This window comes from Fringilla coelebs, assembly GCF_963513975.1.
Source record: "Fringilla coelebs genome assembly, chromosome: 2".
Lineage (NCBI taxonomy): Eukaryota > Metazoa > Chordata > Aves > Passeriformes > Fringillidae > Fringilla > Fringilla coelebs.
This window is the reverse complement of record NC_140029.1, coordinates 5,045,443-5,073,185: the sequence shown is the minus strand read 5'-3', so window position 1 is coordinate 5,073,185 and position 27,743 is coordinate 5,045,443. Positions and strand designations below refer to the sequence as shown.

At 44.0% G+C, this 27,743-nt stretch overlaps 1 protein-coding gene across 2 annotated transcripts in view; it reads right to left on the bottom strand.

The window, feature by feature from the left end:
• The window catches only part of ABCG1 (ATP binding cassette subfamily G member 1), a 58,082-nt gene extending 30,594 nt beyond the window's left edge, over window positions 1-27,488 (bottom strand). The window contains exons 1-2 of one of the 2 annotated variants that reach the window (XM_084226837.1): window positions 27,395-27,488; window positions 24,252-24,495 (exon numbers count right to left, since the gene is read on the bottom strand). In XM_084226837.1, the coding sequence (XP_084082963.1) occupies window positions 24,252-24,495; window positions 27,395-27,436 (286 nt within the window). In that variant the 5' untranslated portion in view covers window positions 27,437-27,488. Of the gene's footprint in view, window positions 1-24,251; window positions 24,496-26,827; window positions 27,002-27,394 lie in introns of those variants that run through there. The other variant, XM_084226838.1, reaches the window with a different exon arrangement.
• Between the last annotated feature and the right edge of the window lie 255 nt (window positions 27,489-27,743).

Here is a 27,743-nt window from a genome sequence, read left to right as displayed (position 1 = left end):
CCTCAGATGCTCCCTGGGCACTCATCAAGAAGAGCAGCCTGGCCATGTTCAGGATGCACAAAGGTACCAGATGCTGTTTTCACTCTGATAACTGGGGGCAGTTCACACATTTTTTTCTTCAAGCTATCCCCTAGCTCCAGCACACAGCCCTGTGCTGGTAGCACTGGGTTTAAACTTCACCAGAACACCTCAGAGCCTGAAAAACCCCAAATGAGCTTTGGAAGATGTCAATCAAAAGCTAAACATTTAAGGACAAACTAAAAAGCAGTTCATGGATTTGGTTTGTGTGAATGCCTAACGTTAGACACCACTTCCTCTGTGCTGAACAGTAACTCCCTTCTGAGGCAAGTCAGAGAAACACACAATAAACTGGAGCCTAAAAAGTGACTGTGAGCCCCCAAGCCAAGATTTGCAGCACAAAATCCCCAGTAACTGTAGGTCGTGTTGTATAATAAAAGAGAATGATGAGAAGAAGGCCAATCAGGCAAGAAACCAAGTTCCAGCAGAGGGAGAATCTTAAACCAAGCTGTAGATTATAAAGAATCTGCAAAGTCCTTTAATTTCATTGTTCTCTCAGATCCATGGACTAGATATTGAACTTATGCAAGACACTGGATGTGCCAGTTCACATTGTGCAGTCAAACAAAAAAAGCCTTGACTAAGTAAAGATTCCACTCCTTTGAAACTCTGAAATAGGAGTTATGAGCACCAGGCTCTTTCTCTGTTACCCTGGCTGCTCATCACATTATTTTAGAATCTGAATGCTGATAATTAGTTATGACACTCTGCTGGGCTTGCAAGCCCCCTAATTTGGAGTTTGAAGGATTAACAGACTCCACAACCCCTCTCCCCTTATTTGGAGAACCCACACCTCCAAGGGACAAAAACCAGAGCTGTTTGCAGGTGGACACAGAATTCTGGTTTTCTTAACAAATGTTCCAGGAACAGAAGAGAGGAACAGAGTGTCACCAATATTGTGGCAAACCTCCTTGCCCCTGCTACTACTGCTTACACCTCCCCACTGCGCTGGGAAATGGATGGGTTTGTGCCAGCCCCCTTTAATTCCATGTTTTTTATGGTTATGACCAGAGCAGAAGCATCTAAGCAACCTGTATCTCCTTGCATTCATCTTTTTTGCCTCCTTTTTATTTGGTTCTGCAGCCTTCTAGTGAGGTTTACAGGAGGATTACCATTACATGTGACTCCAGGGGTCATATTCTTATTTATTTTTATTTATTCTTATTCTTATTCTTATTCTTATTCTTATTTATTCTTATTCATTCTTATTCTTATTCTTATTTATTCTTATTCTTACTCTTATTCTTATTCATTCTTATTCTTATTCTTATTCTTATTCTTATTCTTATTACTCTTATTTATTCTTATTCTTATTCTTTTATTATTACTCATTCTTATTCTTACTCTTATTCTTATTTATTCTTATTCTTATTATTACTCATACTTTTATTCTTATTCTTCTTTTATTCTTATTCTTACTCTTATTCTTATTTATTCTTATTCTTATTCTTTTATTATTATTCATTCTTATTCTTACTCTTATTCTTATTCTTTTATACTTATTCATATATTGCTATTATTGTTACTATTGCTATTATTTTTATGATCGTTATTATTTTTATTATTACCATGTTACATCCATGTTAAGATTCAGTTCTTGGGTTTTTTTCCCTGTGGAATGTTTCTGCCTGAGAGAGTTAAAGCTGCTCCTCCTCCCTCCACAGGCACATGGAGCCATATGCCTGCAGCCAGGGATAGAGAATGACAATTAAATAGGTCAATGAACCAAAGTAACCCTCAAACATGAATGCAAATAAATCTCTACTTGCAGCAGGACCTGATGGCTCCAGCAGCAGTTATTTACATGTTGAAGCATTTTGGAGATCTGGGGCATAGCTTGTACTTTGCCTGTACAGAAAATAGCTACCCTAATTTATCTTCAACCCTTAGGAAATATGAAAGGAGAAAAAAATAAAGTATGAATGACGCACAGCTTCATCTTTCCTCTGAATCCCGTAGAATTGTCTTTCCCAAGCAATACCCACAGCCTAATCTTTGTCTGATAATTGCTTTTTGCTGCCTTTTCCTTTCTTTCTTTTTTAATTGCCTTTGTTTCTATTACTTCAGCACACAGGAAAGGTCTTTCCTGACAAAAGAAAAGCCAAGCCAGTTTGAAATGAAAGGCTGACACATTCCCTGGAATGACAAACTGGAGTCACGAGCCTGATGCACTGTGAGATGAAAGCTGTTTATGTGTGACAATCAGGCAGAAAGCAATTTCTCATAATTGCAGTACCTTCATACATCAAGGTGCAAACAGTGTTATTCACAGTCTTACAAACAAATAAAACCAGAATCCTTCACGACAGCCCCTTCCTTTTGGGGAAAAAAAATTAAAAATCTTCAAGTGGGATATATTGTGAAATATCCCAGCAGCTGTTCTGAACTGAGCTGCCCCATCTGCCTTCCCTGCCAAGTGTGGATGCAGCTGGGTCACCCTGCAGGCAGAAAGCCTTCCTCCCCCAGAGGACACCGCTCTGGCTCTCCTGTGCTGCTGCTCAGAGCCCCTTTCACTGGGAACCTCTCCCTTCCTCAGCAAGAAGGAGGGAAGGGGGAAAAGCAAAAGTAAAACTTTGGCTCTTTCCTCCTGTCCAGCTGTGTAAGGGTTGGAGGGGAGCCCTGGGACTTTCCAGAGTTACAGCAGAGGCAGCTGAAGGTATTGAGCATCTCCTTCCTCCACACTCAGCCCCATGGCAGTATCTGGTCCAAAGAGCTTGGAGCACAAAGGAAAAGCTTCTGTGATCTGCATCACACACTCTAGGTTAAACTGGGATGTCATGAGATGTCTCCTGTAAACTACAGAGGAGAAAAAAACATTTTCTCAGACTATTAGAAACAGAGTTTTGTCTAAAACAGACTTCTGCCATGGTTCACACCCTCACAAGACAACACTTTGTCCCCAGCCTTCAGACACGAGGAGAGTCATTTCTTGGATTTTGAAAAATGTTTGCAGCCCTAGTCACTGCAATTTAAAAGCTGACAGAGAGTCTGATATCAGGAAAAAAAATCACAGATCATTAGTCAGCTTTGGAAGAGCAAAATGTTACATTTGACTCAAAACAAATTCCATTTTTTCACATCAGTCTAGCTCAGCTGCACTAGTGATGACAGGAGCAGTCTCTGAAGTACAGGTGATCCCTGCCCTGCCTCTCCCACCCTCCCCAACCAATTCTGCACTGCCAACTGCAAGGTGCACTTCCATCCCCTCACATGCCCACTGCTCCTGCCCCATCCTCTCCCACAAGAAGGTGAGGAGCACTCAGAGCCAGCAGGACCCTCTGGAACACACTCAGAGCTGTTTTAAAAAGTAAATTTTAAGCTCATGCACCGAGTCTTTAACCCTACTGTGAAAAACGCGTGTTTTATGATTGGCTTTTCACAAATATTAAAATGAATATTATGTGTGTTATGTTAGAAAGTTATGCTGTATTAATTTTCTTAAGTAGTGTGCTAAATATAGTTTTAGGTTGTAAAAAAAATGTTAAAATAGAAACTATGCTATGTAGGATACTTTTTTTTAAAGAAAGGACTTGCAGGGAGACAGCAGCCACAGGACACCTAAATCTTTCAGAGAAAGAGAATTTATTGCCCCAATATCAGAAGAAATGAACTTCTTCCTGCCTCACTCAGCCCTGAAGACGCTGTCAGGATTCAGAGGAAGAAGCTGACACTGCCCAGACAGAATCCTGTGTTTGAATGGAATTTATGCATCATGGATGAGGTGTATGAATATGCAACAGGCTGTTGTTTTTAAGGGTTAATTCTCTGTTAATGTGGGGCCTTTTTCGAGCTTATTTTCCCCAGAAAGAGGTACCCAGACTGTCTGTAAGTCTTTGTTTTTATTGTCTCATATTGTCCTAAATCCAAATTGTCCAATTTTTTATTACTGTAATTATATTGCTATTTTTATAACCATTTTATAGCTGCTAAACTTTTAAAATTTTAAAAACAAGTGGCTGGCCTTTTTCACACTACAATCCACAGCCAGGAGCAGAGCCATGGACAGGAACCTCCTGATGGGCCTCCAGACCTGGGAAAGCTCTGTCAGAGGGAGCAGGAGTCGTGTTGGGAGAGCAGCCCCGATGGCAGCAGGACATCCCTGCTCCCTGCCATGGGGACAGCTGCAGCTCGTGTCCTGGGAGGCTTCTGCTTCCAGAAACACACTGGTTCTCATCACTGCTCCTCCAAACACTCAGGACTTTATTGAAACAGAAGCACGGGATGTATTTTTGTTTTATTGTTGTTTTATTATTTTTTATTGTTTTATTTTATTTTTTATTATGTTTATTTTATTTATTTTATTTTATTTATTTATAAAAATATTTTATTATTTTTTATTGTTTTGTTTTATTATTGTTTTATTTCCCCTCTAATCTAGTAAAAGATACAACCTATGATCCTGAATGCAAAAACAAAGGAAAACCTGAATGTGTGCAGAAATAAACCCTGGATGACTTCCACTTCTCACAGCTTACTTAGAACAACTGTGTTTTTACCTCTCTCTTCTAGAATATTTACACTCATGAAGTTGCCCAAATTAAAATACTTTTTGTTGTCAACAAAGTAAATATAATAACCTTTAAACACCTCAGAATTAATTATCATTATCATCTTCTGTAGCATGTCAGTGCTGAATATGTTACAAACAAAAGCCACTGCACGGGGCATTGCTGGTTCTGGAATGGAAATGAGGTAGAATGAGCACCTTTCAGCACTCTGATTTCTGCTCTTTTTTTTGCATTTGGAGAAGTTGGCAGCCTCACAGAGACATACATCCATTGCACTACCATAAACTCCTGAATTTCCATCTGTTTTTAAAAGCTCCAGCTGACCTACATTCTATGTTATGGATTAGTTGAAGCTTATAGAATAGCATGAGGAAAGCAGGAGTCTTGCTGCTAACTACATATCATAAGCAATTAAATGTTTCATCAATAAATGTAAATCAATAATATGTCCCATGGAAAAATCAAGAGTTTCTAAGAGAAAAACTCTTCACACACAAAACAGAAATGAAAAAACTATATATGCACCTTAATTGGTGTATAAATACCATTAATTTGATTAATTTTGATTTCACTGACTGGAAAAAAAAAACCAAATGTGCACATTAAAATTATTTGAAGTTTAAAAAAAAATGGATGAGCTTCTATTCACATTTTCAGGACATACTAAAATAAGGCATCAGAGTCATTCAGCACTTTGGGAATCCTGTCTTTTTGGAATCATCTACAGAATTATTATTGAGGCGAGGTGGGAAGCAGTAACTCATATCACAAAAGCAGGACTTTCCACCTGATTCTGAGGCAGAGAGAAAACTCAACCCTGAGTTTTGGAGGTGGATTTTTTTTATTTGGTTTTTTTGCCTGGTTATGTTCTTGGCAAACCAGCAAGAAGTCACTCCAGAGGCCAGTGGGACTCACTGAGGTGAGGATGATCCGAGCCCAAGTCCTTGAGTCGGATCAAGAGCTTCAACTTGGGTCTCACAGGGTTTCAATGCCCTGGTCACCACTCAGCTGGGCTTTCCCTCTTCCTGACGATAAAAGTCCTCCACCTAACAAATCTCCTGCATGAAAACGTAGCCAGAGGAAAATTCAGTGCACAAACAACAAGTTTCTACTCTGCTGCACTGTCATTTTCCAACAAAGAGAGGATATTGAGAATTTCCAGAGGGATTTTTCATTACAGGCTCATCAGGAGGCCCTCTGTGTTAACAGCCTTTTTCCCCTTGTATTTTTTACTCTGCACTGGTTCATTTCCCAGTAACAACTGTAACTTCTTTTGACATTTTCTGTCCTTCTTTACAATTAGGTTATTCAGCTCTTCAGTGAAGAGGCAAAGGGTAAGCTATGGGCTGATTTAAGCTGCCTGACTCAACTGGTCTAATTAGACAGGAGAAATTTGGTAGTAAAAGCAGCTGCTTCCTCCACAAACTGGAAGTCCATCAAAAGAAATGAGCTGTTTTAATGGCCTGAAGACTCATGTATATCATTAGTAAGAGACACTTTAAAAGTGCTGGTCTTCTCAAGTCCTTCTAATTAGATGTCTCTGTAAACCACATTCCAGTGCATGTCTTTCCTCCCAAAGTCAAGGCAACATGTTTCCATTTTTTCATGACCACCAACTAAAGTGACAAGGACATTTCAGAAAAGTGTTGGCTGGATGCATTACCTGAAAATTCAACTTGTCACTCGAGGTTTCTTTATTCCCTTATTATAACTTTGTATCACTGGCCCACCTATACTTTATTCCTTCTGTAAGTTGTTTATTTCTCCTACCTATTAACACACCACCACACACAGGAAATAAAGAGGAGATAAAGATTCCAGGGTGTTTACACAGTTTTCCCCACAAGTACTGTCATTTCAAATGAAACAATGAAGAGACACAGCCAGAAGAATATCCGTGTCACCTCAAAACATGCTTTGAACCTAAAAATCACAGGCACTCTCCACACCCAGCTCCTGCCAAACAACACAGCACCACTAAGATCAATACAGTGGCACAGAGTTGTGCTGGTTCAGAAGCTGCCACAGGCTCAGGGATCAAAAGCAGGGACTCATGACAGCCTAGAGAAAAGGCAGTACTGCCCCACTCCAAAGGGTGGAAGATGGAAACCTGCCATGTGGTAACACTGGTGTATCAGGAACTCAGAATATCAATGTGGGGTTTATTTCAACCAGCTGCAAAGAGCTTTGATGTAAACATTAAAAGTGAGCTGTTCTGCAGGGTCTGGCTGGGACAGAGTGAATTTCCTGCAGAGCAGCCCCCAGGGAGCAGTTCTGGAGCAGAACTGGTCACACACTGAGATTTGGCTGTGGCTGGGCAGGGCTTGCACCAAGGCAAGGCTTTCTTTTCTTACAGTGGCCTGGGGTGTGCCAGAAGCTGGGAGGGGACAGTGGCAGCTCAGCTTCACTCATTAAACTGCCCTGATGTTCACCTTCATCATTTTCAGCTTTTCCTCTCCCCTGTTCTTGGAGCTTGGAGGAGACACTGAGGGAGAGGCTGGGAGGATGCTCAGCCACGGGCCACCCCACCACAGCTATTTCCCCTAGGAAATGTGGAGACTCCCTTGCCTTTCATCTTTTGGATGAAATTCATGGTACCTCACAGCCTGCTGACCATCAATGAAACCTTTTGCCAATTAAAGGAGCCCAGGCTGTTGTTTAATTTGTCCCCCTGCTCTTACACAGCAGGAACCTGCATGGATTCAAAGGAGTGGCACCTCTGCTGTGAGGAAAGGTCTGGAGAACTGGGCTGATCCAGCCTGGAAAGGAGAAGCTTTTGGCCACCTGACTGTGGCCTTCCAGTGCCTGAAGGGAGCCAACAAGAAGGATGGAGAGGGTTTATTAAAAGGGATGGAGTGACAGGACAAGGAGGAAATTGGCTTCAAATTAAAACAGAGCAGATTGAGATGAGATATTGGAAAGAAATTCTGCCCTGGCACAGGGTGGCCAGAGAAGCTGTGGCTGTCTCATTCCTGGAAGTGTCCAAGGCCAGCTTGGACACTGGGGCTTGGAGCAGCCTGGGACAGTGGAAGGTGTCCCTGCCCATGGCAGGGGATTGGAACAAGATGATCTCTCAGCTTCCTTCCAACCCAATCCATTCTGTGATTCCAGGAGTGTGTCCAGCCCTGTTTCTCACTGCTGTGAGACACCTGAGGAAAAATTTGCTCTACTGCTTATAGATACAACAGCTCATGCAATCCATGTCTTTTTGAAATACCTTAAAAATAAATAAGACCTTAAAATAATTTCAAATCTCATTGCCACACGAATTACACACAGTGGTAAAGCAATCATGGTCTGCCAGGCTACAGACAGTTCTCAGGGCAGCATGCTCAGTGCCATATGGGCAATGCACAAGTTCAGAGTTTTGAAGCCATTTTTTCCTAAGTGTATGTGACAGAACAAGGCACAGCAATAACAGCTGCAGCCTGCGTGCAAATGGAAAAATAAGCAGCTCTAATATTGTTGGTTTTCATCTCAGTGCTGGCTAAATGCTTTTGATCATTGTGTGCAAGTGATGAATGCACCACCTGGGTCTTTTTTTGTCCTTGTGCCAACAGGTGAGATTACCTTATTCTGACAGGGGCTGCAGCAATCTGGGAAATGGCACAAGTACAGAACACTGCTCTGTTACCAGATCACAACATTTTCAAAATATTGCCACGTTTTTAAATTCCTGTGTGTATGTGTTAAAACTGAGTCACTGCTCCACTTCCAATGAAGACCAGAGTGGAACCCAACACTCTGCTTTTAAGCTCTGCTATCTGCCCCCAACAGATGAGCTTCTACCTCTGCACTTGTGATATCTGTAACAGTTCCTGTGCATTTCCAGCTGATATTGCTGTTAGCACAGCAGCCTCCACATGCCCTGGTCCCACATTCTTAGGCTACTGACACCAAATATTAAGCTCAAGATCTTGGAGCAGGGACAGGATATCTTACCTGCTCAATTCCTGTCTCCCACACTCTCCATTTATTTGTTGATGATAAATTGTCCTTATACAACTGAAGGGTTTGCTGCAGTTCCCACAGCGCTGCTCTTCAGTCCCTCACATGTCACCATGGCATTTTCTGAAAAATCCTCTTTGCTCAGGATTTTCTCCTGGGAAGCTGAGAAGCCTCAGAGAGGAATGAAAACAATAATTATCTGACTGCTGCTCCTGTGTTTGCTGCTTTGGAATGTGGCTTGGACATTGTTTACCAACAGGTGAAGGTTTGATTGGGTCCATGTGAATTGTTTTTAATTAATGACCAATCACCATCAGCTGTGTCGGACTCTGAGGAGTCAGTCACAGGTTTTTATTATCATTCTTGTTAAGCCTTCTGATGTATCCTTCTCTTTCTTTAGCATAATATAATATAATATAATATCATATCATATCGTATCATAATAAATCATCATTCTGAGAACATGGAGTCAAATTCTCATCTCTCACCTCATCCTGGGGACCCTCACAAACACCACACTCATATGTCAGCAAGGCAAAGGTTACATAGAGTGGTTTATTCTGCACAGAATAAGAATTAAAATTTGGCTCTGCCCACAAAAATCCCATCATCTGTTATGTTAAAATAATGCCTGGGGAAGCTGCACAAGGCATGCTTTGTGGAGGGGTGTTTGCTGAACTTAAACCAGAAAACACTTTCAGAACTGATGCAGAAGCAAGGGCAGAGAACAGGGTTTAGTCCCAAAGTACACAAACCCCAAGAGTGGGACCTGGTCTGGTGGAAACAGCATGGATGGCCCAAAACCAGACCTTGTCCCCATGAATTCCAACAGAGCTGTTCTGTTTCTGTCCCAGCAGAGCAGGGACAGCAGAGCCTGGGGTCACCCCTGGAGATCACCCACGGTGGTGCAGGGGGGGTAAAGGGTCTGGAGGCAATGCACATGAGGAGAACATGCCTTTGGGGAGGTTTACAGCTGTCACTTTTTCCATCTTGCAAAGCTGCAAAGAAAATGGTGTAGGAGGATGGCTCAGGATTGCTCTTCTCAAAGGCTCCCTCCTGAAATGGGTGCCTACGCTCTAATACTGACTAAGCTGCTGGGCTTTGCTCCTGATCTCATTAGATAATGATACTGCAATACAAAAGGAGAGGTTAATCTTGACTATATCCCCAATCTCCTTTCCTTGTGGACAGCTGTAAACACCCTGGGAGCATTTGGAGCCACCTCTTTCTCTGTGGTTTTAGGGTCAGCACTTGCGCAGAATGGCTGCTACTGTGGCAGCTGGAGGAGGGACAGGTGGGACCACCTTCCAAATGGGCAATTCCCACCAGTCCCCAGGTGTAGAAGTGCCAGTGTGGCCAGCAAAAATGCCCTTACAGCTCTGGTCATCCCTATCCTACCCTGCTCCTGCAGTGATGAAGTGACCCCACAGCACCCCTGCTCACAGCTCTGAGATGTGGCAGGGGCACAGAGGGTGGATCCGCTCCAGGCTGACCACAAACACACAATTCCCTCCCTAGCCCATTCCCCATTCCCTTTCCCACATCAGAGGTGCTCAGGGAAGGCAGAAGCAGCCACAGGGGAATGTGGACACCCACCCTGTGCACAGAGCTCTTCCTGGGAAGTGCCCTCCAGCTGGGAATCTGCAGGGCTGTTATTGGCCTTCCTGGTGCAGTTAAGGAATGCTTCTAGTCCCCAGAAAAATCAGCCAGAAGAACATCTCCACCATTTCCCTGCTCTCTGCACCACTCTCTTGGTGGCTCTTGCAAATCAAAACACATTATTCTACTTAAAACCTCAGTGTTTTCCTTCTGAAATCCAAGACACACAACTCCCCCCAGTTTTCACCAGCAAACCACTGTTGAAACAAACAGAAGTAGCAGCCATTTATCTGGCACATAAACATACTCTCCTTTACACCCAGCAGGAAAGCAAGCTCCAAAGATGCTCAGCTAATGAGGAAAATCAGACAATGATGCTGGCAGCTATAAGCAGGCAAAATAACCCCAAGAGGTCTGAATTGGACCCACCACTGCTGCACATGAGCGCTCCAACCAGTTCCTACAACTTCTAAAGGAAACAAGAACAAAGCACAAACAATCTGATTACCAGAGAAACAACTGGGAGCAGAAAATTACTCAACTTATGTAATGTAATAAGTCCCTATTGAAAAGCATCTGCAAAGTGCTGCCATTTCTTCATGCCATTCTTTTCACCACTGACACTCAGATAAAACAGCTTCCATTTTGCATTCATTTTTCCTGCTATTTTAGCCTGCTATGCTGTTAATCCAACAGACCTGAACCACTTCTAAGCAACTGCTACTCTCTTGTTTTTCATTAAAAAAAAAAAAAATCAGGTTGCTGCTGCTTTTCCATAATTACATCATCTTGTCACTACAAAGGAGGAGGAGGAATATACACCTCGATTAAAATGTTATCTTCAAAGTGTTTGTTGCAGTGATATGCAGCCAGTTTTAGTTCATAAATAAATATACCTGAGTGTATGTGCATACATACATTTAAATATGGAAGCAGAGATAATCTATAAATATCTATAGATAACCCATATATATACTCACTCATATTCACAGGTAAATGAAATGTACATATATTGAAGATATTTATACCTAGAAAGACAATGCACATACAATATACTTGTGATATATTACTTTTAGTGCTCTGAAAGGTGGTTTCAGACACATCTATATGGGATGGCTTCTGCTGACACATTCCACCACTACATAAACATGCCTTGAATGTTGGTGACATTCAACACTGACATTTAAAATGAATTTCATTGGCTTCTGTACTTTTTAGAATGTAGTTTTAGCAGTGAAACACAAATAAGCAAAAAAGTCCCTTCTGGGTATTAGGCCATATCCTTCCTTCATCCATTTTTATTAATTTCTGTTGATTTGGTCCAAAATGTTCTATCCTAAGACAACAGCCCTGGCAGAATGCTGATACCTGTTCCTTGGCTAAACTCTGCCCAATGTGTCATTGCAGTGATTCCAACATTCCTTTGGGCCTGTACTTTTAGAGCAGCACAGTTTGAGCATCCAAGAAGAATTGTAGGTTGGCTTTGAAGTTATTTTTATTTACTGTAAAGCATGTGCCTCCCTTTGTCCCAATTCATTTTGCTGGAGGAGCTTATTTTTACTGCCTGCCAATAAAAATCAAAAGATGAGTGCTAAAATGTCACAGCCATGCCCCATATGGGAAGGCCTGCTTTATTTTCATTTGTTTGCTTGATTTTATAACGCAAAAAGGATGCATGGGATTCAGGGGACTGATGCCCATATTTCTGCTAGGACACTAAAGAGTAAATCTGTTAAGTATTATCATGTACATCCAGAAATTTCATCTTTCTTTTGGTGTCCCCAGATGTCAGACCACTGCACAAGGCACAATCATCCTCCATGAACACCAAGTCTGACAGTGATCCCAGGGTTCAGGGACTGGTGAACACTTCAGGTTATGCATTTCTCCTTCAGGTTATGCATTTCTCCTTCAGGTTTAATGCATTTCTCCTTCAGGTTATGCATTTCTCCTTCAGGTTTAATGCATTTCTCCTTCAGGCTTACATCATCGTTCTCCCAGGCAAGAAATCAAGCATCAAATCCTCCTTCAGTGCTGTCTGTCAAGCTCCTCTGACTGTTTGTGATATAGCAGCTCACACATATTGTCATAACTCAGCCTGTAAGACAGCAGGACCTGATTTATTATAATCACAAGTGCAGCAGCTCCATTCCCTATTTGCAGTCCCTGACAACTTTCCTGAAACTTTCACATGAGAGGGTAAAAATGTGCCTGATGTGAGCTCCACTTCAGTGATGATTTACACCACAGGTAAACTTTCCATGGGCTTAAACAAACGACTGGCCAGCCATATGATTTCACTGCTTTTGAAATTCAAAGCTTTGAAAAATCCAATCAGCCCAGAAGGTCTAACCATGGTCTTTGCTCAGTTATGTGATAAAAGGCCAGGCAGGGTGAGCACAGAGGCTGAGTTGAGGCTCAGAGGACACAGCCCACTGAATCAGGCACTCTGAAGATGCTAAAATAGAAAGGACAGGAGTGCTGCTCCTGGAGGAAAGGCCACCAAGATGTGTCCCCAGGGAAAGTGTCTCAGTGGAATGCTGAACCTTACCATGCCATGCAGGGGGAACAGGAGTTTGGGATGGTGTAAAACCAGCCATGGGGTGGCCATGGGAATTACAGAGGGACAAACATCCATCACAGGTAAACTCAGGGGACTTGCCAAAGGCAGGGAAAGGGATGGAACAAGGACTGAGGAGGAACAGGCCTGAGAAAGCAGATGGAAATGGGGATGAAAGGGGCCAGAGGTATGTCAGGAGGCAGCTACCCCTGTCTGACAGAGCTCCTCATCCCTGCAGTCCAGCCTGCACTCCTGCTAAACACTGCTCCCAAATTTCTCATGTGGGAATGTGCAGCCACATTTCTCTTCACAGAGAAAAGCAAGGCACAATTCTTCACAAGAATATTTCTGAGATTCACATTCTCTGAACCTCAGAGAAAGGAAAAACAATTCTTATCCCATTTACTGCTCCTGTGTTGTTCACAAGTGGAATGCATCATGGAAGGTTGTTTACCTGAAGGGAACTGATAATTGGATTCTGTTGTGAGTGTTTTGATTCAGTGACCAATTGAATCCAGGTGTGTGTGTGTGTGTGTGTGGGGGGGGACTGTGGGCTGACAGCCACGAGATTCTGGGCAGTGGAGTGCTTGGTAGATTCAGCTTAGATGTAATGTAATATAGTGTAACATAATATAGAATAATATAGTATAATAAAGTCATTAATTAGCCTTCTGATAAGATGGAGTTCTCCTCATCATTCCTCCTCTTCATCAGGGGCAAAAATCCCTATGATAGGAATGCCCTCACCTCTGTGAGTTCTTGTGCAGGAGACACCACCGTGGACCCAGTGGTCAGTAGCAGAAATTTTTCCACACCAGCTGCTGGAGAATGAGGTTGCAAATCTGAGGGGTTACTGTAGGTCCAGGTGCCAATGACTGAAGCAGACCAAAGTCAGAGGGACTGATGGGATGGACAGCATGTCCAAAACCCATGGAGAGATCTTCTCTGTGTGTTTGTGTGTGCAACCCACAGCCAGCCAGAGAGGAGGGATGCCAGCGAGGCACAGGGGCTGCCCAGGTTTGCCCAGGTGTTATCTGTGCTCAGGAGGGTGCTGGAGCAGCCCTCTGTCCTCCTGCTGGCCCATACAGCTGCCTGGGTGCCCTCTCCCACCACCAGCTGGACTTGCAATTCCACAACCAAGGCTGCCACACACCAGGGCAGGAGGAATCTCCTCACGTCTCAAAGCCCCACCAGCTCCAGCTGCTCCTAACAATTTAATTTTTATTACTTTCTAATAGTTGCCATTATCATTGGACACTCCTTGTGAAGAATTCAGCAGTTCTGGTTACAAAATAGACTGACCCCACTCGCTGTTCAAAAGCTCTCCCATCAGTCATCTCTGTATTTATGTACTGTCAATTTGTTCCTCTGGGGAAAATTCTTCTTGAAGAAATTCTGCAAGACTCAGGGTCAAAATTAAAACCCAGGGGAGTGACTTTTCACGGCCAGCTGTGCACAGATGTGCCCCCCTGCACTGTCCTTGGCTTTCTGGCTCACATTTCTCTGGTGGCAGCATCAGAGCTTCACTTCTCCAAGTGGAGGAGGAAATGGAACTCCATCCCAGACAGCCACCCACAGGCTTCAGCTTTATGAGCCTCAAATGGCATTTCAGACATCAGCCCTGGATATTCATATGCAATAAGCTGGCTCCAGTTTGTGGCTTTTTGACCCAGAAAAAGAAAATGCTCTTCCCCTAATAGCAAATATTTAGCTCCAATCCCCTTTCTTTTAATTGGGTGCTCATTTACCCATTCCAGCCCTGCCATGCTGGTGTTATTAGAGTGCTTAATTTTCAAAGCACTTGAGGTAATAACTGCATCATGACTAAAAAAAAATTATACTGGCCAGGCTCTGCTGGTGCAGCCCCATCCACTTGAGTGCTTCAAAAGCACAAAACAGATGCAACAGGGCAGAATTTAGCTCCATTGCTTAACAAGAGTATTAAAAGCTTCAGTTTGTGGTGGGTTTTCTTCCTTTAAATTTCACATTAACCAGGTGCATGGCTTCATTTGAAACTTCTTTCCTCTGTCTGGCATAAAAGCCTACCCTCTAAAGCTCAGCAGGAGACAGAGCACAGGTCCACTCTCTTTCACCCAGGAACCTGACCACTACATATTCAATCTTCTCCTCTCTTTTGTAGCAGATGCTCTGCAATTATAAACAACATTTGTCATTACTCTAAACATGTGAAGCCGGAAGAAATATGATTCTTACACAAAAGATGCAGGCTGTACATACTAGATGAGAGGCAGATGGTAAATTAGCTTGTAAAGCCAAGGTCTCTGCCATTTACTTTTATTTGGAACAGATACATAACAAAAAAAATGAAACCTGAACAAACAAGCGATTATCTCTACGGCTATTATGTAATTCCATGTAGTTCTGCCTGGTAAGAATCTGGATGGATTTATCCCTGTACCTTCTGAAGAAAATTAAGTCTGCAGAGTGCATCTGTTTCCCCCACAAATCAGCAGAGCCTAAATGAGCTGTAAATGGGAACAGAAGCCCAGCAGTGGCAAGAGGGTCCAATGAGGACCTGCAGGGTGATTCCAGCCACATTGCAGCACACTTCTCCAGCCACATCATTTCCTAGACAGAACTTTGCTTTGTCCTCCTTTCAGAGACACTTACACTGCACTGGTCCTGCTGTATTTTATGCCACCACTCACATTCAGATCAAATATTCTCTCTGAAATCTTCTTTTCTAAGCGACAAAGTGTCCACAGGCCAAATTAAACTCAAACATCTGCACCAGAGCACAGAATTCACAAGGGAGCAGCTTTCAAAATAATCATTAATGGGATATTTCAGCAGGCCTCCTTGCAGTTACTTGTAGGAAGTTACTGAGCTTCAGAGTTACTGAAAACAACCAAAACTGTCTGGCCTCCTCTGTCTGTCCTGTTACCCTTCTCCATCATACCTGGGGATGAACAACTTAAAGAATTGGTTGAAAAGGGCAGTAATTCTTCCATACATAGTGTATTATGTATTCCTCTGGTGAAGCTGGTGAAAAAGTGAGTACATTTGGACAATCTGGGAACCCTCAGTTTTTTCATTTCCTAACAGACTTTGATATTAAGAAGAGGATGTGTGTTAAAGCTTGGTCCTGGGCTTGATAAAGAACAGTCTGCCAGCACTAGGGACTAAAGTTCTGAATGTAAACTACTTTCACAGAAGAAAACTAAATTTTCCACATGGTAAGTAAGAGCTTGTGGATTTGTTGCTCCTTCTGTAGCAGTGGTGCTAACCAAAAATTGCTGGGTTCAAAGTTGGCACAGTGGGCAGGCAATCTGAACCACCAACACCTCAGCTTCTTGCTGTCCCAAGGCTTTTTGATAAGAGATAAAAGGCCTCAGGCAGAAGTTTCTGATACAAGATTTAGCAATATTAATTGCATGTGATTTCCTTTAGAAGGAATACCTTAAAAAAGGGGGGGCATTTTGTCATCTGACATGGATGACATGTATCAAGAAGGTATTTTATTAAAGCTCTTAAATAAACTAATCCCACAAGAAGGTGGGTGGTCAGTTCTCTCAGATGCCTGCAGCAAAGGAAGGGACTCTGGGCATGATGACCCAAACTCCCAATTTATTTTTGACAAACCCTCAGTCTTATGTAAGATACATGTCCTTCTGCACCTCTCCAGATGCAAGTCACAGAGGTTATGGGGTTAAAGCATCACTGGCTGATTTAGGTTTTGCTTCAAGGACTTTCATTTTGAGAATGAACACCCACCTTTCACTTTGCAACACTTTAATTATAAATCCAAATCAGTTCATTCCCACGTGCCAATCATGTAAATTTTGCTGGGGATCTCCTTGCATGTTGCTTCTTGTAAGTCTTGACTTGTTATTTTAATAATAAGAGCAAACACTGCTTTTTAATGGAAGACAAAGTTATCCATCCAAAGTTTAAAGGGTGCAGGTGTGAATTATAAAGCAGCTGAGCTGAGTGAGGGCCTGCCACATTCTGAGTAGCATCATGTTCTGACTGTCCCCACAGTTTACCTACAAGAAAACTGCTACAGGGAAGTGAGAGAGGCAAATAATTTCTCAGAGGATACAGAGCTGAACTCTGAGAAATTAAATCCCCATAGAACAAAAATCTGCCCTAGAGAACTGGTAAGCTCAGACCCCAAGACTTCCAGAAGGCACTTTCCAAAATGGCATGAAAGTGCAGAACAAAAAATGAACTTTAACAGCATTTTTACTCAAGTTAGCTTCTGCTTTTGTCTGCTCTTGTGATTTCTCTTTTCTTTTAGCGAGGTTGTGGAAAACCCTGATCAACCATGTGATGTCTGAAGTCTCCAATTGCAAAATGCCTCTTGCTTCATCTTTCCTCAGCCTTCAGATGGATCTCCAGATGTCAGAAACCAAAGTCTACTGTGAAATGTGACAAAAGTACACCCAGATGCTGGTGCTTGTTGCCTCTACCTCCTCAGCACCTCGAGCAGGGCATGACCACCTATGGGCAGAGGATAAATCAGTTCATCAAATCCCACTCAGCATACAGCAATTTGTAGTGGAAGGGTGTCAGGGTGAGTTACAGCCAGCCCCCAACACTTTCTGTGAGAGATGGAAACAGCAAAGACCAGAGCTCAGACTCCCAACAACTCACTGTGACCACTTCCTGCCATATGAATTCCAGAATGCTTTAATTGGTAACTCTCTAAAACCTCCTTCCTCAGCCACAAGTTTTCACAGCAGCAATTAATAAAATTTATTCTATCAAAACATTAGCTAGAATGAAAAAGAGTGAGGTCATTGTAATGTTTAGGTTTAACAAACAATCCAGCAAAGAGGAAGAAGACGTTCTGCTTTAAGACTCAGTGACCAAAACACACTGAGTCAAACTCAAGGCACATTTCTAAAAAAGCCCCACAAGCAAAAAAACTCCAAACAAACAAAAAAAAACCCAAACCCCAACAAAAACAAACCCACAATAACAATGGATTCTGCTAGAAGGAAAACAAGTAATGCTGAAGTAAGGGCATACTCAGCTGGGAAACAGTAGAAGGATCAGACAAAGGGGCTGACCAAGATTTGTTCCCAATAACCTCTGTTTTGCAGAACACATGCAAGAGGACACTGGGAAGAGTTATTTATCACTTAATAAAACACTGTGAACCATTCCAGTAACAGCAACTACTCAGTGTATTTTTACCATCTTGACACAGCTTAAGTGTTAAAAGAAAAACTCCACAGATTTTATCAAGGTTAAAACATGTGCTTAGAAACCCTCTGCTAAAAAATCACGCCTAGTTTTAATCAATTTTGCCAACACTTTAAGCCACTGAAAAGGAATCTACACAATATTTGCCTGAAAACAGCCTTTAACCAGTATTGCAGTTGGTTTCAACCGGCCGAACTTGTTTATTCTTCCTAACATATGGATCTTAATTTGCACAAGAGAAGAAAACAACTCTGAGACAAAGCAGGCAAAAAAATGGTGGAGAACAATACAACCCATCTGGCAGAGAGAGGAGAGGGGAAAAATATAAGGAAAAGAGGGAGGGAGGGAGGGAGGGAGGGAGGGAGGGAGGAAGGAAGGAAGGAAGGAAGGAAGGAAGGAAGGAAGGAAGGAAGGAAGGAAGGAAGGAAGGAAGGAAGGGAAGGAAGGGAAGGAAGGGAAGGAAGGGAGGAAGGAAAAGAGGGAGAGAAGGAAAAGAGGGAGAGAGAGAAAGAAAGAGAGAAAGAAAGAGAGAAAGAAAGGGAGGAAGGAGGAAAGAAAAAAAGAGAGAGAGAAAAATAAAGAAAGAAAAAGAAAAATCTCTCTCGGAAAGTGGGTTTTTGCTCGTTCCTGCTCTGCATCTTTCCCTCCCTCCTTCCCCTCTTAGCAACAGCGGCAGGAGCAGCCCGGCAGGCAGGCAGGCAGGCGCATCCCGGGTTACTGCAGTGCATTGCCCGGCAGTAACCGCGCCGGGCGCGCCCGGGCGGGCATGCGGCACCTCCACCGCACTGCACCTGCCCCAGCAACGCCGGCTTTTTCCGACTCCCCCAGCACGGATTAGCACATCATTTAGGCCAAATCCTCCCCTGCCGGCCCCCCCTCCTCTCCCGTGTTTCGTTTGGGTATCTCCGGAGGGGATGGGAGAGGGGGGTGTGTGAGATCTTTTCGGTGAAGTCATAGAGAGGATGCTGCAAAAAAAATAAAGAAAGCTCCCAGCTAAATAAAAAGAAAGGGGTCTGTCGGGGTGTGTGTATCAGAGCTAATTCCTAAGACAGAACCGAAGCAAATCAGCAAAGCCCAGCCTGTTTAAATCTCTGCTGATGGTTTGACAGCGGTGAAGTTTCCATCTTATGCAGAGGACGGTATTAACATCACACACAGCGCTCGGAGCCGGCAGGCAGGGATCGCGCTGTTCTGAGGACACTATCTCGGGCTGTGACGGCCACTTCTGGCCTTCCATGAATACCAAACAACCTGCCAAGGGCTCCGTGTTCCCCCCTCGGAGCCATCCGGAACGAGCCCGCTGCTTCTTTCCCCTCCCGCCGCCCAAAGCTGCGGAACAACAACCTTGACAGCAAAGAGGGCAGCAGCACCTCTCCGCTTTGCTTCCACGGCGTTTGAGCCATCTGAACAAACCCGAAATCACAAGAAATGGGGCGTTTTCTGCTGAGCATGAATCTCTGTAGCGAAAATCCCCGGCTGCATCGTGCCCGGCCAGAGCCCGTTCTCTCAGAGGTTACTCCAGACCAAATCCTACCAGAGCTCGCACTCGAACGCAGCACAAGTGACTCATTACAGTCCTAAAAATAACAACGGAGAAATTTCCAACTAAAACGTTGCCTAATTAACCATGAATACTGAGAAGTGTGAGAGGGGAGGGGAAAAAAAGAAAAAAGAAAAGCAATCCCTGAGTTGTTGTGGTGTTTTGCAAGCAAATTTATTACTATTTTCTTGCTGGGTGCACTCAATTATATAGGCAGAGTATTTCCATCTCCATTCCATATTATAGTAAACCCACCTAGAAACAATAGAAAAAATGTCCTTTCATGGCTCTATAGAAAGTAGTATCTTTTTCAAGTGAAGCTGAATGACTTTAACCCAGACAGAAAGCTCCAAGTACTTTTCATGCCCCCTTTGTATAGGAGACTATACATAAGTCATCCCCAAACCACAATTCAGATTATTTCATGGTGCTTTTAACAAAAAGGACAGAAACCCCAGGCACTGACTTTTCTACCAAATCCTCTTGCAAACAGTTTTCAGGAGTCCTAGTATGAAAACCTACATGTCTGTAATTTTTCTATGAGCTGGTAAAACCAATCTCTGTGTTCCTGGGATTCACATTTCAAACTGCACTTTAAACATACAGCTCAGAAGTCAACACCCACTTCCATCTCTTTCTCAGCACTTAGATAAATGGCTTTGTGACAAGACAATGAAACTTTGGCCATGTTTTGCTCCAAAACTCTGCAGATCTTGCTTTTCACATTTAAGGATCCACACTGGATCTAACACAGGACTCTTTCTTTTCCCCTCCAAGCCAGCTGAGTCCCTCATCCTATAAGGAAGGAGAAGTATCCTGACTAAGCAACCCTATTATTTCTACCAAATGTGCTGAAGTTCCCTTTTTCTGGTTTTGCCAGCAGTTCCTCCAGGAGCCCTGGGGCTTTCTGAAACCATGAACCTCACTGACCCACAGGAAACCACCAGGACACACTTGAACATAGCTTGGATTCAAAGACTGAGACACATTTTCAGTTCTGGAATATCCTTAACCTCACAAGTCACTCAAAAATCCCTTGCCTTCAAACCTGAAGGAATAGCTGTTTCTACCTGTGGACCAATTCCCTAAAAACTTCATGGGGAAAATGCCAAAGTCAACTGAGACTTCTGAAACTTTGACCTCTTTAACCTCTCACAAATTCCCATACTGGCAACAGCTCCTACTGAATGGAATGGGTCAGATTCAGCAGCTTTGATCAAGGACTGACCTGCCCTATTCCTTCCCTGTTAATCCCACTGACCTCAGGGGAAATTACAGCAGGAATTAATCAGCTCCAGAGTCACACCAATCTCTGCCATGAGTCTGATAAAACCTCATAAGGAGAGCAGCATTTATCATATAAACCTTAGAATCAAAATGCCCCTCCTTATATTTAAAGAGAAAATGATACTTAATAGTTTAATTAAGCAATTTAAGGCTGAGACAGAAATAAATGAAAAATTCCAATTTCAAGTCTAATATGGCTTATTTAGCTTCTTTGTTGTTGACAAGCAATGCAAATTCACCTTTCTTTGGGCTTTTAATGAAAAGTAAAAGATATGACATACCATGAGTTGCATTGTCTGAACAATCAAGCTAAGTACAGAACACAATGGCAGCACTACTAATTATTCCTCCTTCTGCTAATTTAGAGCCTAACCTTAACATTATTACTTTGCAATGCCATTTTTACTGAAGGGAATTGCTCTTCAGTTGAATTCCTGTCCAACATGCTGGCACAAATTGTCTTTGCAAGGAAACTGTACTTCTGCCTTTGTGATCCAACACTCTTGAAAGGTTTTAACTAATTCATTACAGTCATAAAGAGTGATGTAGAAATAGTAGATTTTCTTTTTCAAGCTCCATTTAAGAATAGAAACACCATTAATTTAAAGACATTTTTGAAACAGCATTCCTTATCTCTTCTTACCACAACCAGCACCCAAGAACAATGAAGAACAATGTGAACTGAGAGACATCTACTTTCTTTTTTTTCCCCAGCATGTTTTCTGCTACTCTTCTCATAAAAAGTGAATTTAAATATTCCACATTACAGCAATAAGAGAGACTTTTAGCAGAGGGAACCCACAAGGAGTGCTGAACTGAAGCAACCACCAGTGTTTGGAGGCACAATATTGCCCTTCTCTTGGGCACTGCAAAGTCCCAGTTTCCCACTGGGACAGGAACCAGTATAAGGTATTCAGAATAGTTTTATATGTAATGCACTCAGCTACAAATCCACCAGGTTTGAACAGAGATATCCCAAATTACACACAAAAAATCTTCTACTTGCAGAACCACTAAAACAATTCAGAGAATCTGAACTGTTTGGCTCCTACCTTCACTGGGGACTATTTAGGCAACTTGGCTTTCTATTTCTCTAATGGAAAATCTTTTCTCTTAAAGCCAATATACTGAGCCATTCCCTGGAGGAGGGAACATGGCTGGGAGGAAAGTTTGGTTCTGGAAGGTTTCTATAATCTGACCAGCAAGTCACTGAAACACTGGAGGAAGAGACCTTTGGAGGTCACCTGGCCCAACCTTCCATCAAAGCAAGCCAACCACCAGCTCCAGATCAGATCAGCAGCTCAGCCACACGTCCCCACATGTCCCCCACTGTCCATGGGTGACAAATCCCAGCGCTGCAGCTGGGGAACAGGAATTTTTTTCCAGGTGTCCACCCTGAACCACCCAAACTGCAATATGTGGCCACGAGCTCTTGTAATATATAATCTGGTACTATTGGCAGGAGCAGCCCAGACTCCTCAGCTGCTCTTTGTAGGTTCCCTGAACCATTTTTTAACCCCTTTGACAGACCCTTTCCAGCTTCATATCTCTGTTGATATGAAGCACCCACACTGGTAGAATATTCCAGCTGTGCTCTCGGTGATGAGGAAGGAGAAGGGTAAGGGCTTGCCTCCAGCTGGGAATGGCCTCAGCCACACAATGTGGCTCACCTCCCTGGCTGTGAGAGCACTCTGGCTCACTTGGCACTGGGTGCAGACCTCCCAAGTTTGTGTCAGCTCCTTGGCAAGCAGAGGAGAGCCAAGCCCTGCTGGCAGAGAGCAGCTCAGCCACTCTCAGCCTGTCCTTGGTGGTCCCAGGGGTGACACAAGGTGTGAGACCAGCTGAGGAGGACCTGAACTCCTCCACACAGACAGCCAGGAAAGTTCAATCTCCTCTTTCAAATCCAAATGTGGTGACACAGTCATAACCATAGCCCAGAGCTAAATACCTCCACAGGTCACTTTCAGCAGCAGGATGTTTTGCCAAGACATTGTTTTGTCCAAGCCAAGTCACCCAGGCATGTCAGAAAATCTGAACAGAGGTTTTGGGTATAGAATCCCTCAATCAATTCTGGCCAGTGAGAAAGAGATTCGGTTAGAAATCTCAAGCTTTTAAATCTTAAATGAGACATTTTGGCATAGCTCCATTTCTTGGAGGACAAAAAACCTTCAGTGTTTTGTGTTCATTCTGATAAGATAAAGAATAATTTTGAATGTACCAAAGTTGCTGCCAAACCAAGCTGTTCTCCTATGGACAATGTGGCTCCATGCAATTTTAGCAAGTAATTAAAAGAAGGCCAGTGGGTCTACATACAGTTTTGATGTTGAAAAACCCATTAAAGCATGAAATCTGCAGATCTTTCAACAAATGAATAATTGTATGCACAGCCTGTCCGCATACAGTAGCACTTTCATGGCAACAGCTCCAGAGCTTTTCATACCACACATTTTTAGACTATTGAAGCCTTGGTGTTGTGATAATGATACAATTTACAGACAGCAGCCAAGTACTTGGTGAAACAATTTCAAGTGGAACCTTTAAGCCAGTGGATTTGTAGTTTCAGGGCCAGTGCAGGTCTCAGGTATGGCTCAGGTGAGGGCTGCACTGGCAGGGCCTTATCTCTAAAAAGAACTAAAGCACACAACCATGCCAATTTACATTACAGAGAGTTCCTCAAGGAAGGGCAACTATGTCATTTAGTACACAAAATTCTCCTGAAGATTTCGATTATTTTTCTCTTGGGCATACTTCTTTTTGCTGGCAGGAATTTACTTCATGACCTAGTTTTCCTTTCAGAGAAGACCAGTCACACACACCAAAAAAAAAAACCCAAAAACCCAAAAACTCTCTAGGAAACACATGGTTACACAAAGCAAATGAAGGCATGAAAGGAATTGATGCCAAGCAGAGGAGAAAAGACAGAATCACCTTTTAGAACTGGAATCAACCAAGAACCTATAGAGAAGAGAGCTGAGTAATTTCTTCCTCCAGACTTCTCTTCTTTGAGAAGTGCCCAATATCTATCATTTTGGTGCCCTGTGAACTCTTTGCAGCATGTATCAGCAAAGGAGATACCCAAAGAGCATCCTAGTCCTTGACTGAACCTCAGGATTCAGTGCCAGCAAGAGCCAGTGATTTCATCACAGAAATTATAAGCTTTGAGAGACCCATCTAGGGAAACCTAGAGCTCACAGCATTTCTTTCCAAACAAAGCCCTTAAAGAAAACAGTTTTTTTCCTGGTTTATAATGCCTTCTGAAATTCTGAAATACTCACTGTTCTGAAAGAGTACTGAAAAAAACAACCATTTCACAAAACAGCCAATTGCAGGAGTAAAAAAACAAAGCCTCCTCACTTCCCCCACCCCCATCTTTAAACTCCTGCATGCTCTACCCACCCTCAACAATAAATTGTAGACAGGCAAGATCACAGGACAGATATTTGGCAGCACAGCAATACTATATTTACTTCAGATCCTTAAGAATTGGGAGGCAGAAACAAGCAGTTGTATGAACTGCTGCCTCTACAGCCTCTTGGGGATGAAACCTCATTTTCCTCACCTTTCTTTCTCCACCATGGCCCTTCCTGGATAGAGTAGGACAGTTCTTTAAACTCAATATTCACAGCTGGCCTGCGGGGCAGGTAGGAGAACCTGTGAGCTTCTGTCAGAGCATTGTCCACTTTTTTTAAGTGTCCATTGATGAGATGGATGTCCTGGGTGTCTGTGCCATTGGAGACCACCTCGTCCACTGAAACGCACACAGACTTGGGCTCGGCCATGGTGCAACCAGAACTGCTGCCACCCTGCAAGGGAAGTGGAGAAAGTTCACAGACTTTTGTTTAGGAGCATGTTTCAAAACCTTCTGCACCAGAATTGTTCTTTAAATAGCACAAAAATCCAGCTGTAAAGTGCTGCAAGGTGAAAGAGGAGTAAAATAAAGCAATCTTTTGTTGGTTCTTTTGCCTGAGCCTGGACAGAAGAGGTGAAAGAGCTCTTACAGCATATACAGTTCCTATAGCATTAGTTTTTCTTTCAGATCTTGCACCAGATTAATACATTTATAAGTTCAGTCCCCATTGTATTTGGTTTCTCATGCACTCAAGGAATTTGGTTCTAGTTACTCTCATTCCAGGGCTTGGGACAGAGCTGAAGGGGGAAGGGAGCTGGTGAACAATTATTTGTGCAGACATTTCAAAAGACAGCCACTCAAAATGTCTAAGAGCTCTTGCTCCTCTGGATCAGCCTATGCTTCTGTCAAGGTGAAATTATATTTCTGAGAATTTTCAAACGTACTATTTCGTGCCTTATTTTCTCCTGCACTGCTAGTTCTGGAGACTTTGCAACCTGGGACGACAATACAAGTTCTTTTCTGGAGGTCTTTTAGGAAAGCACAGGGCTTTGCACCCAAAATCCTTGAGTGCTTTCCATGCTTGATAGCGATAATTAATGGAAATCTTATCAGCTACATGAGCACACAAACCCTGCTCCAGTTCTTGCACTACTGACACTGTAAGGTCAATGGCCTGTGCTCACAGCCATCCCTCTTGCTACACTTTGCCCGTCACAGCACTCTGTGCAATTCCACTTGGCACTTTTTGGACTAAACCTCCTTCCCTTCCCCTCCTAGGCATGACAATGGCCTTCCACCCTTCTTTTTTTTTTTTTTTTTTTTTTTTTTTTTAATTATGCGTACAAAATTTAGGGTTTTTTCCATTCCTTTTACCACCACATGAGCAGGATGTGTGTAAGCTCAAAAGAAAAACAGTCATGAATTTTCTACAGCTAAACAGAATTTTGAACAGTTCTGTTTAAAGGCTGTTCGCTGTCATCTGTTGTTTAGTGGATGTCATAAGCAGAGCCAAACATCTGCACAGTTGTCTATTAGGAAATTTAGTATTTTTGATGCAGATTTGTATTGGAAAGGACTTCTGTAGATGGCTGATGTGTCAGGCTTTCCATGCTGACACATAATACAAAGTTATCTCCTGGAAAGCAGATGTGCTGCACTACTTTTCAATGCATGAACACAAACAGAGCTGCAGATCTTGCCACTGTTTCCCTCTATTTGTCTAATTCAGCTAAGAAGTGACACTGCCTCCTCTTGCCTGCACCATGTCCATTTCCCTCTCGTGGTTCCTGGTCTTCCCATCTTTGCTGTAAGAGCAGCCCAGCTCACATCAGTCACTTGTCATGAATGCTGACAAAAACATTTTAAAAACCTCCAGTGCTACATAATCACTGATGAAAAAAAAGTACTCCTGCTTAACCACTCCATAGCTGGCATCTTCACATTCTTCATGCACAAGCCCCAAGTTCTGGATGAAAATAATCAGCTCTGCTCACCACACTTTCTCAAAAAAGAGATTTTAGTCATGCTCTCAGCTTACTTAGAGGTCAGGTATCAACTAACACTTACTGTCAAATTCTTAAATAGTTCACTGCCACGGTATGTAATTTGAACATAACAAGAGTAATGTGAAACATCTTAGAGCTCAACAATTAAAGCAGGGGAACTTCCCTAGAAACTAAGAGAAGGCGAGTTAACAATGTTCTTCCCTCAATGTTTTCAAGGCTGACTCTGGCGCTCATAATCTCTTTTGTTCTGAGGAACCACTGGGCACCTTCACACAATCGGAGGGAATATCCAAAAATGAACTCTGAATGAGCAGGTCACCTTGATTATCTAGGTGACAGTCAGAGCTTCTCCAGTTTAGATTGATTCAAAAAGAAATATGCTTTGGACAAGACCCTTGCCTCTGACTACTCAATCATGCAAGAGTACGATGCCAAAGATTTTTGTTACTGGGACATTAAACAATTTCAGTCACTCTGTGGACCGAACTGCCTGTTCACACACCTTCCTCCTCCAGGGACCACCCGCTATGGGTGAGGATCCCCCCGAGCAACTGGGATGATCCAAACGCCTCCGAGTGTCGGGATCACCTTCGCTTGGAAAAAGCGGAGCAGTCCCAGCTTAGCCAAGCCGTGTGTAAGGCACAGACACACCTGAACCCCCTCTGTACTCCCCAACACCTGCAGCGCGCTCCTCTCCGCAGCCACCCCCCAGCGATGCTCCAGCCCCGCATCCCGAGCCCTGCGCTCGCAGGACCGGCCGCTCCGCAGCACCGCGCTCACCTCTCGGCTGCTTTTGGACACTTTGGGCTATTTCCCATGTAGTTTGATGGAGCCGGTGAGGAGCCGGGCCGCTCCCGGCGCCCGGCGGGGACGGCAGCGCCCGCCCGGTGGCAGCGGCAGGACGGTCCCGCGGGCTCTGCCCGCCCGTCCCCCGCCGGCCCCGGGTGTTATGCAAAGGTTACGGTCCCTCCGCAAATCCGCTGGGAAGCCGGCGGGGCGCAGCGGCGCAGGGAGCATGCTCGGCGATAATCCCCCCGCCTTAGCTACAGACAGAGGTAACTAGCGGTCAAGTCCCGCCGTGCGCCGCCAGCCGCTCGCACACTCGCATCCTTCATCCCGCATCCTTCATCCCGCATCTCTCACCTTGCACCCTGCATCTCGCATCCCTCAGCCCCCATCCTGCACCCCGCAGCTCCGGGCGCACCCTCCGACCCTGTTTTTCCCTCGGGAAGCGTCTCGGGAGCTCCCCGCGGAGCCCTGGCTCCATCCCCGTCCCCCAGCCCCGCACCTCGCCCCCCGCCCGGCGCTGGCCGCGGCCCCGAGGAGGGGAGGCAGGGCTCGCATTACCAAAGCGCTGCCCAGGGAGAAAGCCGCCATCAGACATGCCATGTGCACCGCTGCCCGCCCGGCTGCTGGCGGAGGAGCCCTCCAGTGCCGCCTCTCCGCCCCGACTGGCTGCGGGAGGCGGGCGGGCCGGGATGGAGCTGGGGCCGCCCCCGCCCCGGCCCGCCCCCACCGGGGATGGGGAGAGCGGCGGTGTCGGGGCACCCCTCGGCACTGGGGAAGGTGGGCAGCGTGTCCCCAAGCCGCTGGTGGCCGTGGCTGTCGCTCTGCCCAAACACAAGGCAGACGCTTGTCCTGAGGACTGGGGCACCGAAGGTCGCTCGCCGGGACAAAATAAGGAGAGCAGCCAGCA